This window comes from Syngnathus leptorhynchus, chromosome 7 (assembly GCF_054491065.1).
Source record: "Syngnathus leptorhynchus isolate UIUO chromosome 7, UIUO_Slep, whole genome shotgun sequence".
Taxonomy (NCBI): Eukaryota; Metazoa; Chordata; class Actinopteri; order Syngnathiformes; family Syngnathidae; genus Syngnathus; species Syngnathus leptorhynchus.
The window spans coordinates 9,504,821-9,520,880 of NC_141201.1; the positions used below are offsets into that span (position 1 = coordinate 9,504,821).

Below are 16,060 nucleotides of genomic sequence, written 5' to 3' on the forward strand. Positions count from 1 at the left end.
GACAAATGACACAATGCAAGACCTGCTACTACAACCACAGATGAAAACACCAATCTGCTATAGCAGGCATTTGCACAAGCCATGAAAATATTAGCTACGGTCTACCTAACGGCAGGCATTTGCACAAGCCAAGAAAATATTAGCTACGGTCTACCTAACGAAATGCAGTATTAACAAAAGCTTGATTCTGCGGATTCTTTGGAGAGCGCTCGAAGCATTTGACTAACCTAGTCAGGGACAGAAAAACACCACAATTATACAAGGCCTAAAATTGGTGTTGCAATCTATAGATGTGCATCCACCCCATGTCAATTTTGACCTTTAAAAGCATTGAAGCACTGTTTTGTTTTTTGTTTTTTTATAAAATTGTCCTTGTGTGAGTTTTGAGAATCATGGCTTGATTCATCTGCACGGTACAAATCCTTCTCCTCTCAGGCTGCACAAACAAGAGGGAATACATTGACCAAAAAAAAGGGTGGGGAGTGCATGTGGTTGTTATTCAAAATAGCAGAAGAACCGTTGAGCCTGCCAACAAACGATGCAGTGTGCAAACGCTTTTCCTCGGTCTTCATCAGTATTGACAGTGACACCCACCCACATTGCAGGTGTCGGTACGTAATAATAAAATGGATTTCTAGTCAAATATTAATGAAGCCTTCCGTAGCAAAAAGGATGAGCTTATCGGTCACCTCAACCTCTAAAATGACTCAAACCCCACCCTGGTGTACTGTACCAGCCTCTTCCATCCCTGTCTGTTTGTGCAGGGTGTTAATCGTTAACCAGATCTATAAATACCGTCTCTCGCCGACTTACCTCAACACTGCATTGGTGCAACAATGACCTCGTTCTTCACTTGATTTATTAGAGAGCAATTAATTGAATGAGCTTCATATAAAAGGCCACTCAGAGCTGCGGCGGCGCAAGTCATCTCCAAGGAAAACTTATTCTGTCATCCTAAGTTCAACAGAAATGCTTAACCACATGCTAGAAAGGCCTTCCACTTGAGAGATGTTTTTTATGTGAATCAGCAGCATGTTTCCATTAGTTTCTGCTACTACAATTTCAGTCCTCAGAGAGTGGTTGAACAGCATACTGTATATTGGATAACAGCAGGAAATCACAGTTAGAGTTCTTGGAAAGAAGGTTGAGACTTGTACTGCCGTGGCTTCCATGCTTACATTCTGGATTCTTGTAAATATTTTTAGTCATGTGTTGCAGGACGTTCTGCATACCAATGTATGTGAAGTGCCATTAAAATAGTTTCTGGCCCGCTGCGGGTAACATAAGGGGATCATGTGTCATGTTTTGAGGCCAATGAGTAGCCTCAAAACTAAATTTTAGTCAGAGTGAACAAGGAAGTGTCTGCCCAAACATTCCCAGTTAGTGACAAGAATCTTATCTGGCTTTCAGCTCCATCCACCCAAATATACTGTATATTACAAAAACAAAAACAAAAAGGAATATTTTTGCTTTCTATGGCTAAAAATGTAAATGACCTGACTTGGCCAAATGGTTCTCGTTGCTAGCGCAAACTTGAAATACAGAATGGTCTGCTATAAAAATGTAAGCTGATAGCAAAATAAAACTTGCATCAAAGCTGATGAACTCACTTCTTGAATTGATATAAATATATTTATCATATTTCTTTTATTCTTCCCACTGGAACCTCACTTTTAGAGATTCCATTGTATTAATAAATGATAAAACTGAATTAATTCGTTTTATTTGCACATCGGCTTGACAAGAACATACTTGGCATTGTTGGAGGGAATTGCAGTTTCACGCTTTATTATATGTTACACTGGCAGTGTTGTTCTGCGGCCTAGTTGTGACTCTGTCATGATTGATGGTGTTGTTTTGCACTTGGAGGTAACTGGAGGTTATGCTCACATCTGTTCTCTGTAACTCAATCACTTGGCCAGACTCAACACTCTCTGCAACAGACTTAAAACTTCACTTTTTCTCTAAACATCCTCAGCACCCCATTCACAATTCTTCCACTTCTTGACGTGCTTCATTCTGTGGCTCATAAACAAACTAATTACAACACTCTCAGAAGCACCACACACAACTTGCACACTTCCTTTGGAATAAGAAGAGAGAGGAGTGGTGTCGGTGGGGAGGTGGGTGCTTCTGCCATGATAATAAAGGACTTGTTGCTCGGGGTTACTTGAGGGCAACGGCCGTAACTCCTCTCCCTGTGTGTGTGTGTGTGTGTGTGTGTGTGTGTGTGTGTGTGTGTGTGTGTGTGTGTGTGTGTGTGTGTGTGTGTGTGTGTGTGTGTGTGTGTGTGTGTGTGTGTGTGTGTGTGTGTGTGTGTGTGTGTGTGTGTGTGTGTGTGTGTAAAAGGAAGAGAGCGAGAGAGACACACACAAGGCTCATGTGGTTGAAGTGTGCCTGTGTGTCCACTGCTCAACATTGACAGCGCGCAGCAACCCAAAACACAGAAGAGGGCGGACACTCACCAGCTACTCTTTACTTTGGATTTGGGTGGCAGGCAGGATATTCGTGAAATCCATGAGACACAAAGGCTCGAACATGGAACCGGATGAGGATTGTTTGATGTCGGATTGGGAGGCTGTGCTGGAGCTGGATGAGGCCCTGGCAGGGTGGTTTCTGCAGGGTCCAGCAAGAGGGCAGTGGGGCTGGGAGTGGGGCTGGGCCAGCTCAGACCTTCAGGAACCCGAGTGGAACTCTGAAGAGATCCCAGCAGTAAGTCCTCCACTACTTTGTAAATGAGGCCATGTAGGGGAACTGATGGTTTTGAAGATTCATTTGGCTGCTGTAGGAACATAATGAGGCTACAGATATGTACCGTTTGCTCTTCTGTGGTAGTTCCCCTTTAATAAATAAATAAAGTACTGGCCTGGTTGTAAGTCATTGCTGTTTGAAAGCTCAAAGAGCTCTGTTGTTTGGCGTCATCTCAGGCTGGTTTATCATTTGCATACTGCTCAGAAAAGCACATATTTTCAGATTCAAACTTGCTTATCAAAGGAGATGTTCTTTTCCCTCTGGCCTGGTTCCAAGCGAATATATTATTTCTTGTTCGAGTATACATCTTGTTGCTGGGATGGCAGCTATTGTTTTTCTTGAAGGTTTCCTGTTGAAGCAAAAACATCTGGCTCAGACAGCGAGAGTCCTTGCTCTGGCACACTTTTGGAGATTTCAGACAATGATCTTGTCTGATCAAGCTAACAAAATGAAGACTTGAAGTCTGTTGTGATATTACTGAAAAAAAAAAAAAGTTGGAGCGTTTGTATCATTGTGCTTTGAAGAAAAAAGCCCGTCAGTTTTTTCTCAAGATTGACTCATAACTGCATTTTCAAGTATCGCCATAGCATAAGTCACACCTGGACAATGTAATAAAATTCGATATAACTATATACATGATTGATTCCCAAGAGTGTTAAAAACTGCCTCAATTCGCAAAACATTATTTTGAGTTAATTAAAATCAAACAAACACCTCACAGAGTGTCACACAAACATCATTGTTGGCATATTTTGAAACAATCCTTTCACTGGATCAATTGTACAGGTGTACCTAATGTTTTGGTCGTTGTGTAGCGCACAAGTTTGCTGTGTGAGAGAATGTGACTCTTTTAAAAGCTCACCGCATGTTAACTGAATGATCTGCAGTGGGCTGTTTTGGATTTGTGCTTCTTACTAAGTCCGCGGCTTTTATGTGATAACTCTGCTTGCTGTTGAGTCAACATCCATGAACACAATCTTGTCACAATCCCTCACACGAGTCTTGATTAACACCACTGCCAGTCTAGGGATTTGACAAGCTTTGAAGTTAATGAATTGGGCTGCAAAAACAGAGACTACGCTTGTGTGTCAACAAACAAGCATGAAGATGCGTGTGCTTTTGCGTCAGTAGTCGATAATGTAGCGATGTGTCTCACTGTGCTCGTTGGTCCCTGCAGGTGCTGAGCCCCACATACAAACAGCGCAATGAGGACTTCAGGAAACTCTTCAAGCAGCTACCTGACACAGAGAGACTCATTGTGGGTGAGCGGACGCCAATGACACACAGACGCCATCTGAAACTATTGGCTCACACCCTCATAAGGTCACATGTTTCATCTTGACTGTTATTTTGCAATTTGACTTGTCTCAAAGTCCTCGTGTCCTCTTCAGTCCTCGTGAGGACTGTTCCTATTGCGTGATAAATACTCATCAAATAAACCGTAACCTAGCGCTGCTAAAATTAAAAATGCTGACTTACGACAGCAGCAAAAAATACCAAATCAAACACCAATTGATTAAGGTTCACAGATATGTGTGATATATGATGTCTCAGGCAAATGTGGTCCTTGCCTTTATTTGTGTTCGTGCCAAAATTGCTCTTTCCTTGTACAAAGGTTTTACGTAAATTGTTTGCAAGGAGAGTTTGCATAGTTTTAATGTCTTACAAATGGCAATGAAAAACTTTTTTTGATCTATCCATCCACCCATCTTGACTTGCCAACTGCTGACATGGCTGCTCTGCAGTACTAGTTAGCGTTGTCAGCTGTGTTTTGGTGAATGTAGTAGTTTGCATAGCTGACTTTCATGCAGCTTGTATGGGATCAATTGCTCCTCATATCACAATACGGACAAGCTTGCAATTTTAGATATTACAAAATGGCTGCATGATGTGTGTTGGACTGATGCTGTGTCATTTCTTCATGCGTCAGACTATTCCTGTGCGCTGCAACGGGACATCCTCCTGCAGGGACGACTCTACCTCTCCGAGAACTGGATCTGTTTCTATAGCAACATATTCCGCTGGGAAACACTGGTATGCTTGTTGTCATTCTCTGGGCTTTTTATTTTATTTTATTTTTTGCCCAGTCCAAGTCTAGTGTGTATGTATGTATGTATATCCCCCGTGCCAATACTTTGATGTGGTTCCATCAGGTGTAAATTTTATAATACAATACAACTATTTATATTGTGCATTCCACAACAGCCGCTGCTTTGACAAACTTTGCATCTTTAGTCTATTGTCAGGGGAGCTTGGCACAGGTCTAAGGATCCTGCTGGACACTCATCATGATGGGGTCTTGCGTCAGGCCAAAAATTAGGATATGCCAATTTCTACACAGAATATTTTCTATATAGAGCGCTCTTGAGTTTTCCATTCATTGGAAAAGTTGGCTGTTATTTTGAAGTTTTGATTTTTACTTTGCATCTTCTTATATGCAGCTGACAGTGCGGCTAAAGGACATCTGCTCAATGACGAAAGAAAAGACTGCCCGCCTCATTCCCAACGCCATCCAGGTCTGCACTGACAATGAGAAGGTAAGGTTTGACTGCCCCAAAAAATTAAATTGTGCTCTTTGATGAGATAATTATTTGATGAGCTTAATTAGTGGAGCCATACTTGATAAGACTTTTTCTCTGCAGCACTTTTTCACCTCTTTTGGAGCCAGAGACAGGACGTACATGATGATGTTCAGACTTTGGCAGAATGCGCTGCTTGACAAGGTAAGTTGACAATTTAGTTGGAAACTGAGATGATAAGATATATTGTATTCCTCTGGATCTAGAATAATGCACATTTTTCTCATTAGGCATTCAAGTAAGGCAAGTAAAACACTAAACGAGGTGTGGGTATACATCATTTTCACACCCTGCAATATATCATACTTACATTATCTGTCAAATCATTGAAACATATATGAAACTATAATTCACAACCTTTTGCGATGACACTCTAATTGCGCTTCATCCACTTGAAAAGTCCTGAAGATGTCCAGTGGGATGTCCTGTGATCTTCTACAAAAATGCACCTACGCCTTAATTACGATGGCATTACTGTATGCTTTCTTCTCAGCCGCTGTGCCCCAAAGAGCTGTGGCACTTTGTCCACCAGTGCTACGGCAATGAGCTCGGCCTGACCAGTGATGATGAGGACTATGTCCCCCCTGATGATGACTTCAACACCATGGGGTGAGTGTGGCTACACGGTGGAGGAACCGGTTGCTATGGCTGCAAACAATTATCCAAACTACACGCTGATTGATTAAAAGCTGTTTAAGCCGGCACAATGAAAATATTAACAACCTCCTCTCCTCTCTGTTTATTCGCACTTACTTAAGAGTTCCTAATGACTGGGAAGTGAGAAGTGGATTTCTAAATTAAAAGCAGCAGAGCTGTGTTTAAATGAGTTTCCCAAGTAATTACTGTGCTTTCTGTTGTGTTGCCTAGCGGCTAGTTTCTGAATGTTGTCGCTCTTAAGTGCAGGAAGTGTATTTTGCTGTGGTCAAACACAATTCTCTAAATAAGGAGTCGTTTTCTTAAGAAATACTCTGTATGCTACAGTTCAGTAGGAATAATAGAAAGAAAAGAAAAGTCACTTTTTTACCCATTCAACATTTTGGTTTTGGTTGAAAAACAAAAAAATACTTGTGAGATGATATTGGAAATATGTTCACAATTGTTATCTTGTTTTTATTGTTATTGAGAGGTCATTTTAAATCTACTTTGAAACTCTACTGTTAGATCATGAGCAGTGGGCAAACCTTTATGCTTATATGTTTTACTTGGATGAACAGATGATGAACAGTCTTTTTTAGATGAAATAGCAAAATATATATGTAAAATATGTCAAATAAATTAAATAAGAATTAAATGTCATTTTAAATTGTATTACTTGAATATTTTATTTAATAATGATTAGATATTTTATTTTTAATGAAATCCATAAATATCAAATTTTACGGAAGTGGGAATCCTCACTTTAAAGGGAGAATTCTTACTTTAAAGTCAGAATTCTCCCTTTAAAGTGAAGATTCCCACTCTCTGACTTTAAAGTCAGAATGCTGACTTTATTCTCACAATTCTGACTTTAAAGTGGGAATCCTGACTTTATTCTCAGAATTCTGACTTTAGAGAATTCTCACTTTAAAGTCAGAATTCTGAGAAATAAAGTCAGAATCCTATCACCCCCTTTTTGTTTTTCTTCACTGGCCCTAATCCTCTTCTGTAAAATTTGCATCAATTTTTTGTATTTTGCAATTTTTTATTTTAAAATGAATAGATTACTTAATTATTCAATGATATAAATGAATTAATGAATTAAAAACACAAAAAGATCAAATATGAGCTCTTAAACATCTTTTTAGTTTCTTGCTATTTTATTTTTCCATCGCTCTCATTTGAAGATGAAATTGACTCTCGGATTATTATTTAATTATGGACTAAACTGTTTCTAACTCCGTGGCTTTGTGGCACCTTCAGGTTTAGTGAAGAGATTCCAAATGAAGAAAATGAGATGAACAATGACAACTTGTCTAAAAGCAGCGCAGAGGCCAAGTCTGATGGGAGTCCACCTCTTCTTCACAAGAAGGTCATCCCAAACAGCACCATCGACCGCACGGGCAACCATGACACACCCATCACAGTAAGCTGCATGGTCATCATGAGCAAGATTTTAACAACCATCATCCAAGGATCAAGCAATGTCTATTTTCCACACTCCAATTGTCAACCAAAGAAAGAAATCCCTTCTGTGTTTTTTCTTCCCCCCCCCCCCACACACACAAGTTTGACCTCCCCACAGACGATTTCACAGACTGCCAACCGGATGGCGAGCTTCTAGCTGTGCCTCTGCTGGTAGAAGAGAAGAACAATGACACCAGCGGGACCGGCGGCCCGGTTCCCTCGCCCTCGCTCGACTTCAACGACAACGAGGACATCCCCACCGAGCTCAGCGACTCTTCAGAGACTCACGATGAGGGTGAGTGCAAAGGACGGATTACCTCATCCGTAAATCAGCCATCAAAGGCAGACAAAAGAGTCTCCCGCGTGCTTGTGTGTGTCTCTGATAGGTGAGGTTCAGGCCTTCCACGAGGATCTGAACGGGAGGCAGTACATCAATGAGATCTACAAGTTTAGCGTGGACAAGCTGTACGACATCCTCTTCACAGAGTCGCAGTTCATGAGCGATTTCATGGAGCAGCGGCGATTCTCAGGTCTGCTTTCATGCTCTTCATCCTGTCAGACTCCCAGTTTCACTCATGGGGTATTAATCTACTTGTATGTGTTTTTGTGTGTTCAGATGTGATTTACCACCCATGGAAGAAGGAAGAGGCTGGGAATCAGACAAGGGCGATTCTATACACCATCTCACTGACAAACCCTCTAGCCCCCAAGACAGCCACCGTCACTGAGACACAAGTATGCCCAATATACAATGTCTCAAATCTTCACGACATTCAACTGTTAAATCTAAATTCACCTTTCAGACACTGTACAAGGCCAGTCAAGAGAGCGAGTGTTACATCATCGACGCTGAGGTCATCACGCATGACGTCCCCTACCACGACTACTTCTACACCCTCAACCGCTACATGCTCACCCGGGTTGCCAAGAACAAGTGTCGCTTGAGGTAATACTACCAGTTAGCTTTTTCATTTTCTTATTACCATCATCAGTCAAATTAGGCTCGGTTCTATTTGTCTTCTAGGGTATCAACAGAGCTGCGCTATAGGAAACAGCCATGGGGGCTGGTGAAAGGCTTCATCGAGAAAAACTTTTGGAGTGGGTTGGAGGAGAACTTTCGCCAGCTCGGTAAACCTGACTTTTGTGCTGAAAATCAAGTGTCTTGCTGAAATGGATGTAGTGTTAGTTTTCTAAGCAGTTTCTGAAATATGAATGGGAGAAATGTGAGATCCTAAACAGAAAAACAGCAAAGTCATAGCAGCTCAGCATTCGTATGCATTCGGGAACTTATTTGTTTGACAACATCTTGCTTTTTTTTTTTTCCCCCAAACTAAGAACACACTTAAAGATTTTTATCCATTAGTGGCCACTCCAAGCAAAAAAAATAATAATATCATTTTGGCTGGAGCCCTGGAGGCCATTGTTTTCTGGGATTGCTATGATGTATCTACCAGTTATGCTGTATATATTCCATATATTTTCTTTCTTGGTATCACATCTCTGACACTCGGTCCTTTGGGGAAATGTCTTTCACAGAGGTGGAGCTGTCCAAGTTGGAGGAGATCCTGACCGAGGCCCACCAGCTCTCCCCAAAGGCAAAAGTAGTGAAAAACGCCACGGTGAGGCGGAAGAAGAGGCCCACCCCCCACATGCGTAGCCAGCATCTGGATGAAGCGCTCAGTCCCGTCACCACGCCGACAGACGAGGAAGTTATTCAACGCATCAAACAAGTGGCAGGCTCCACACAGACCAGACATCAGAGTCCAGAGCATCGTCGCCTGCCTGGGGGCTTGGCTCTATACAGCGTCTCCAAACTTCTGCTCATCATCAGCTTCGTGTATGTTGCACATCATAACAGACATGCACTGGAAAATATACACACATCTGACACTTCATTAGATACATCAGCATTACCCCTCAATCATTTTTTTTTTTTTTTTCCGTCCATATTGGGGTCTCACGTGCAGCCTTTCCCTGACTTTGGGCGAGACGCGAGGTATAAGTCACCAGCCAATCACAGGGCATATATAAACAAGCAAACATTGACACCTATTTTGAACACAGGTGTCAAACTCAAGGCCCAAGGGCAAGTCGGCCAAATGATTGATGCTGAAATGAGTATCAAAATTGCAAATTGTCTTTTTTTTTTACCATCACCAAGCAAGTAGTTAGACTTTACCATCCACTTGCATAGGGGCTAGTAGAGAAGTGACCAATTTGGTCCAGCAGATGGTACTACAATACCAAGAAAAATGTCTTTGTCCATCCTGGTTAGGATCATTTAACCTTGATGGAGGTCTACCCTCTACTAAGCGCTATTGTAGTCGATGAATTTGCTCAAATAATATATTTTCCTTTGATATCTACCTCCCTACATCCGTGACTGCAGTGGAGAACAGCCTCAGCTATTTCTAAAAATACAGCAGAATTTTTGATACAGCAGATATATTGGATTGCTCACATCTAACAGGTCATTTGCTGCTTTTTATTCTTAAAATATCTTAATAGTGATTAAGCACTTGCTTACACGACTCTGCACATGCATTTCATCTTTGTTTCCCTAATATTATTTTCATCTGACTTCAATTTATAAGAATATACGCTGCCTTTGAGTGTAACTCCTCTCTCCTCTCGTTTCATTGCCACCCATAGGATCTGTCTAAGGTACATGTAGTACTGTACATTTATTTGCATAGCCACGATAGCCTTAAATATTTTTTTTAATCTAATTTTACTGATATGCTTCATAAAATCCAAAATGGAAGATATTGTTCATGAAATGAACTGTATCTTGTTCCCCCTCAGTCTGGTCCTGTTGGTGTTCCTCAATATGATGCTCTTCTACAAGCTATGGATGCTGGAGTATTCTGCACAGTCTTTAACAACCTGGCAAGGTCTGCGGCTGCATGAAAGGTTTGCACACACACATTGTACACCATGAGTTCTGTCGTCCAAATAATACTGCATTTTCGGCATTGTTTACAGGCCCCTGAGCGCATACAGTAAGTACATTCGGATTGTTACCCAGCAGGCAATCCCACAAAGTGATTTACAAAGTATGCTGCATAGTATATAGTTTGAAATATATAGCATGCATACACATGCTGTAAGCTGTCCACGATAATAACAAATGTGAGCGTAATCCATTAAGTCTCTTAAATGGCTTCTGGGCTGAATGAAACCATTTGCCAAGTTCTTTGAATGTAGGTCACGCTTCAGTGCCTGGACCTTGCTAATTGCTAAAGTCCGTACATGCGCGTTTGTGTTCGCAGTAAACTTCCTCAGACACAAATGGAGTGGGCCCAACTCCTGGAGGCACAGCAGCGTTTCCATGACACCGAACTGCAGAAATGGAGGGAGATAATCAAGTCATCCGTGGTATTACTCGACCAGGTACTCATGAATGGATGGATCGATGGACAAACGGACATAGCAATAGGAAGATCGCCACAATAAAGCTTTTTACGCTTATGACATATAGTGATCCTTCGTTTATCGCGGGAGATGCGTTCTAGAACCCCCCACAATAAACGAACATCTGCAAAGTAGAAATGGTATATGTATTATTTAGAAGTGTAAACGTCATTGTATTGAAATTTCCAAACAAACACGTAATATTGTCACGTGTCCCGACTCCTCTTGCACCGCTGTACTTCCTTGACATCAAGAGAGATGGCGCCAAAAGCAGTACTGATAATAAATATTTTCGACTGAACTCAAAACAGAAAACAGATGTTTTTTTTTATTGTGAACAGAGGATCAGTTCCAAAAGAAATGTTGAAATAGGCAAATTTGCAAATGCGTACCATAAATATGAGTGAGTAAAATATGCAGTTCATAAAACTAACATTTTTCCTCTTTATTCCTGTTTTGATCAGATGAAAGACTCTTTATTGAACCTCCAGCGGGGTATTGGGTTGAGGGACTACAGCTCGGAAACTGAAGATAAGAGGACTCACTACCACTGATCTGCTGCCACAAAACAAGGCCATGAGGGCATGCTGTGCAATATTGGACCGCTTTTGTTTTTCTTTTTTTTTTATGATTCTGTATGCAGGGAGATAAAAAGTAAGCAGGTCCAGGAACATGAAGAGGAGTGAGGAGTGAAGACTGAGATGGGAATTGAGAAGATGTCTCCAGCAACAGCGACTTTAACCTACTGTAAGCCATGTGTGTCATCAAGGGGGTTAGGCAGGAAGAATGAGTTCACTCTTGCATGCATTTAGACATCTTACAGCAGCTCCTGTCAGTATTTGTGCGGTTCCAATTCCAGTTTGTGTATATCAAAAACAACTGGAAGAGGAGAGACAGGGTTCATTTGGAGAGTTCAAAGTCGTTCTACTCTCACGACTGTTCCTCATCGTCATCCCTAGAGGACCTCGCTGCAGCGTCTCTTTTCACAGAGGACATCCGACTGCAGTTTGTTTTGACCATCATCTTACAAATCTGGTGTTAGTGGTCTTTGTCAGGGCTGGTTCCCTGTCAGACAGCCAAATTTGAAGACGACACAATCTGCTTTGACAGTTGTTTCTGCGCAGTGATAATGAATCTTGCCCAATCAATGATGGTCGAATGTAGAAATAGAATGTATGTTTCAATTCGAAGACTTTTAAAAAGAGGCACTGCAGCGACTAGTAGGGAGACGTCTTCTTACATGTTTTGTTACTAAACTGTGACTATATCTCTTTAGAAGTGTTTCCAATTAGAAAGAATTCTATGAATATATTTGAAATATATTAGTATTTCATTATTTAATATATATACATTTCAAAATATATGAGCATTACCTATATTTATTGTTCATTTATGTACATAGGAAATGAGAGCTCTACAGCTGCTGAAGAATTTTTCAAGAAAAAAAAAGGTTTTCCTCTTTAAAAGAAAAAAAAAATGCATGCCAGATATGTCTGTGACATGTCCAGTGTGCAAGTACGAGTCTGCATTTGTGCGATTATATTCACACGTGTGCGTGTGTGTAAAGAGTGTGACATTTTTACCATTCCACATGTGGGGTTTTTTTCTGTTCCTGGTTCCTGCAGCCAGACTGCCTTTTTTGGGATGCAGCCTTGCATTAGCCCCAACCACACTAAAGTTTACCATCCAAACTTTTTTCTCACGTTTCAATCAAATGTTTGGAAAACTACATCAATCTGCTTGCTGTAACAAGTGGTGCTTTTCTAAGGAAAAGTAGCTGATTTGGCCCAATCACTTAAGTAGGCCCTAACAGCTATGTACTTGAGCATCCAAACAATACATAGTGTTTAAAACTACCCAAATGCAATAAAGTTTTAGTCGTCACAATGTACAAGTATTTGTGCAGTCACTTGTTGCTAGGTAGAATTCCTACCTAGCAAAAAATGAGTGTTCCTTGAGCCCAATGATAAATTTGCTACGTGTGGGTCACATTCTCTACAATGTTTTCATCATAGAAAATAAAAAAGGACACGGCAAATTGGCAGACACTTATAGGACATGACTCTAAAAACAGTTGAGTATGAGGTGACTTTAATTATTAAATGCATATATAAAAAGTGAAAATGTCCATGTGAAGAATACGGTTGAATTGGACAGGTTTTGTCGCAATATTTAAAAAAAAAAACTTTACATTTTTATGAGGTAATCTGGCGATTTTACTTTTTCATATTCTGTACTATGGCTACAACTTTGCAACTGAATTGTCACTCTAAATATACAGCAGAATATTAGGGCCACACAAAAAAAGGAATATGACGATACAAGGAAAAACTAGGAACGGTAGGAAATAAAGTTGTAATCCTCTGGGACAAAACTCAAAATGATATCAGTCAAAAAGTTACAAAAAATGTTATGCAAATGAAATTTTGTTGGAGAAACACATACTTTTGCAAGAATATAAATGAATATTTTACATATTACATATTTTACATTACCAGAATGAAAAATACTTAACAGAACATTTTCTGTTAAGTAAACTCTTAATTTTCTAAGATCATTTTTTCAATTACAATAAAGTTGTAATTTTGCAGGAAATAGAAAAATGAGAATACACTTATGAAGGAAAAGTCTATTTTACACAAATCAAATTCTAACTACATGAAAAACAACTAAGGTATAGGAGTATAAAATCATAAAGACTTAAAATTGTATCAGCAGAAAGTAATAATTTTATTCTGTTCAAAAAAGTAAATATTTAATGCAAATAAATTACACGTGTAATATTTGTTAAGTTTGGTTTTCACTCCTTATAATCATGGAGATTTTTTTCTTATTCTTGTAATATTAAAATGTCATTATTCTATTTTTGTAACTGATTTTCCATCATTTCAATATTATTTTGCTTTTTATGGCTGTAATATTCCTCAATCATGATATATTTAAAATTATTTTTTTCCACTATACACCACCTTCTAGTGGATCTCATGGGGCACTGCCACACTTGCCCCTAATTTGAATTGTCCACTAGAGGCAATGCCATAAACTGCTTTGTCCCAAGATGTCACACTCTTCTTTAAAGTCTGCTAATTTGAATGCCTCCCAACTGTTTTCAAGTGTTTGTCTGTGTTGGATGCAACGTGCAGCATGAGAATGAAAGGAACCAAATGAAAGAATTCTAGAAATTGTCATGTTGTATGTTCAAAAAGTATTATTACATGTACAGTAGTTTGGCATCAAGAGCATGACTAGAAGAGAAAACCTTTTAGCTGAACTTCAGCCATAACTAAAAGCACTTCCAAACCTCCTTGTAATCAACCATTCAATTAAAAAAAAATGAATAAGAGAAGCACTTTATTCCAACTTTAATAGTGTCTCCAGGTATGAGATCATCTTCCAAACATTTATTTTCATTTTGGTCTTGATGCGAATTACTTGATCCCCCAAAAAGTATATTTCTGTATTCTTCTTTGTGTGTGTGCGTGCGTGCGTGCGTGCGTGCGTGCGTGCGTGTGTGTGTGTGTGTGCGTGTGTGTGTGTGTGGTCTATGTGCTTGTGGCGTATAGGAATGAAAAGGAATCATTAATGTTTATGCGTGTGACTATAACGGATGAACACCTGCTGTGTGGGGACTCCCTTGAAGGGTTTTTTTTTTTTTTTTTTGCTATGTGTTACACCGCTACATGTTTTAATATAAATATTTTAAAGAGAGAAAGAGAGAGACCACTTTATGAGACTGAAGAGTTATGAAGAAAATCTATGCTTAATTTTTATGATGGTACAGAATGTCATGAAAAATGTGAAATGGGAACTATTTTGACTTTTCCAGATGATTTTTATTTTTTTTTTACTACTGTTTTGTTTAAGAAACACTCAGTTGATAGAGCTGGATAGCAAGTATGACTCCATGTATTTCAAGGACAGCTATTTGACTCAATGATTCTCATTCTATTCAAACACTCTGTTTTTCTATTTATTTGACAACAAATCTCATTTAGATGACCCCAGCTATGCTTTTCTATTTATTTTACAACAAATCTCATTTAGATGACCCCAGCTATGCTATTAAATAGTATAGGCTACTGTATTGTCTTAAAGATTGTATTGTCGGTGCACAGCAGTGGAACGCTTTGATGGTATTAATTGGCATTAATTAATCAACATAGTAATTATACAAAACAGCCTTTGTTAACGCAACAATAAAGAATAACCGGGGAATTTCATTTAAGGCTACCCATGTTCAGAACTTGGCTAAAGTATATTAACAGTACATTGTATTTAAGCGAGTTAATGCTGCTAATCTTTACTGCAATGGAACGCTTTGTTTTTATTAATTACAACCCATCACTATACCACTTCTGTAATTTAAGAAAAAGAAAACACCCATTACTGAAGCAACATGAAGAAATAATTCTTGCCAGTATTATGACAGTAACAAAATGTGCATTAAGAAGCTGATGAATGTATGTGCTAATGCATTTGAGCAGTGTCTTGGCTGGTCCACAAAATATTACAGGCCACTACATAACATGGTCTGCGGTCTCCATGGCAGTAAATAATATGTAGCCAGCATACCATTCAAAAATAATCAGTATAACGCTTTTCACACGTAGCTCCTTTTTGAAATCAGATGAAACATGTTGCTTTAACATGGGAAATGACCACTGATTGAGTCAAAATCAAGAGTTCTACTGTATGTTTCGTTTTATTTCTTTTTTTAGAAAATGTTTTGATCTTCTCCCAGGAGAATTTTAGTAACATTTCTATACAAGATAAATATATACTGTAAGTATATGGTGTGTATGTGTGTGGGGGGTATTTCTCCAGTGTGCACGCACACACTCTTTCACAAACACACACACACACACTCAACACATGAAATCTTAAGAGAAGAAATCCAACCTGCGCTGCGCGTAGGCTTTCTTTGACTTGCTGATAATTTTTTTGCCTCATAGAGACTAAAAGACAAAGTGGCTTTCTGGTTCTTGTGAAGTAGAGACTGAACGTATGAATAAAGATCTAATGCGGATACATTTGCTCTCTGTGTCAAAACGTTCTCTCCATTCTATTGTGTGACCTCAGGAGAGTTCAAACACTGCATGAGTGGAGAGGAAGTGATGCTGCTGAAATGAAATATTCATCATTTGCTATACTTTGCAGTATGAAGTACAGTACATAGATAGACTTTAAAATATTGATGTCGAAAGCTTTGTTTT

General features: G+C 39.5%; 1 protein-coding gene across 4 annotated transcripts in view; it reads left to right on the forward strand.

Moving 5' to 3' along the window:
* The window catches only part of LOC147054647 (protein Aster-B-like), a 41,364-nt gene extending 25,482 nt beyond the window's left edge, over nt 1-15,882 (forward strand). For 2 of the 4 annotated variants that reach the window (XM_085916799.1, XM_085916798.1), the window contains 15 exons: nt 3,929-4,013; nt 4,682-4,785; nt 5,193-5,288; nt 5,394-5,474; nt 5,824-5,939; nt 7,230-7,392; nt 7,536-7,728; nt 7,820-7,963; nt 8,050-8,168; nt 8,237-8,379; nt 8,458-8,561; nt 8,970-9,270; nt 10,239-10,346; nt 10,706-10,826; nt 11,312-15,882. In XM_085916799.1, coding sequence (XP_085772925.1) covers nt 3,929-4,013; nt 4,682-4,785; nt 5,193-5,288; nt 5,394-5,474; nt 5,824-5,939; nt 7,230-7,392; nt 7,536-7,728; nt 7,820-7,963; nt 8,050-8,168; nt 8,237-8,379; nt 8,458-8,561; nt 8,970-9,270; nt 10,239-10,346; nt 10,706-10,826; nt 11,312-11,401 — 1,968 coding nt within the window. In that variant the 3' untranslated portion in view covers nt 11,402-15,882. Of the gene's footprint in view, nt 1-2,398; nt 2,713-3,928; nt 4,014-4,681; nt 4,786-5,192; nt 5,289-5,393; nt 5,475-5,823; nt 5,940-7,229; nt 7,393-7,535; nt 7,729-7,819; nt 7,964-8,049; nt 8,169-8,236; nt 8,380-8,457; nt 8,562-8,969; nt 9,271-10,238; nt 10,347-10,418; nt 10,436-10,705; nt 10,827-11,311 lie in introns of those variants that run through there. The other 2 variants (XM_085916797.1, XM_085916796.1) reach the window with 2 other exon arrangements.
* The last annotated feature ends 178 nt before the right edge of the window (nt 15,883-16,060 follow it).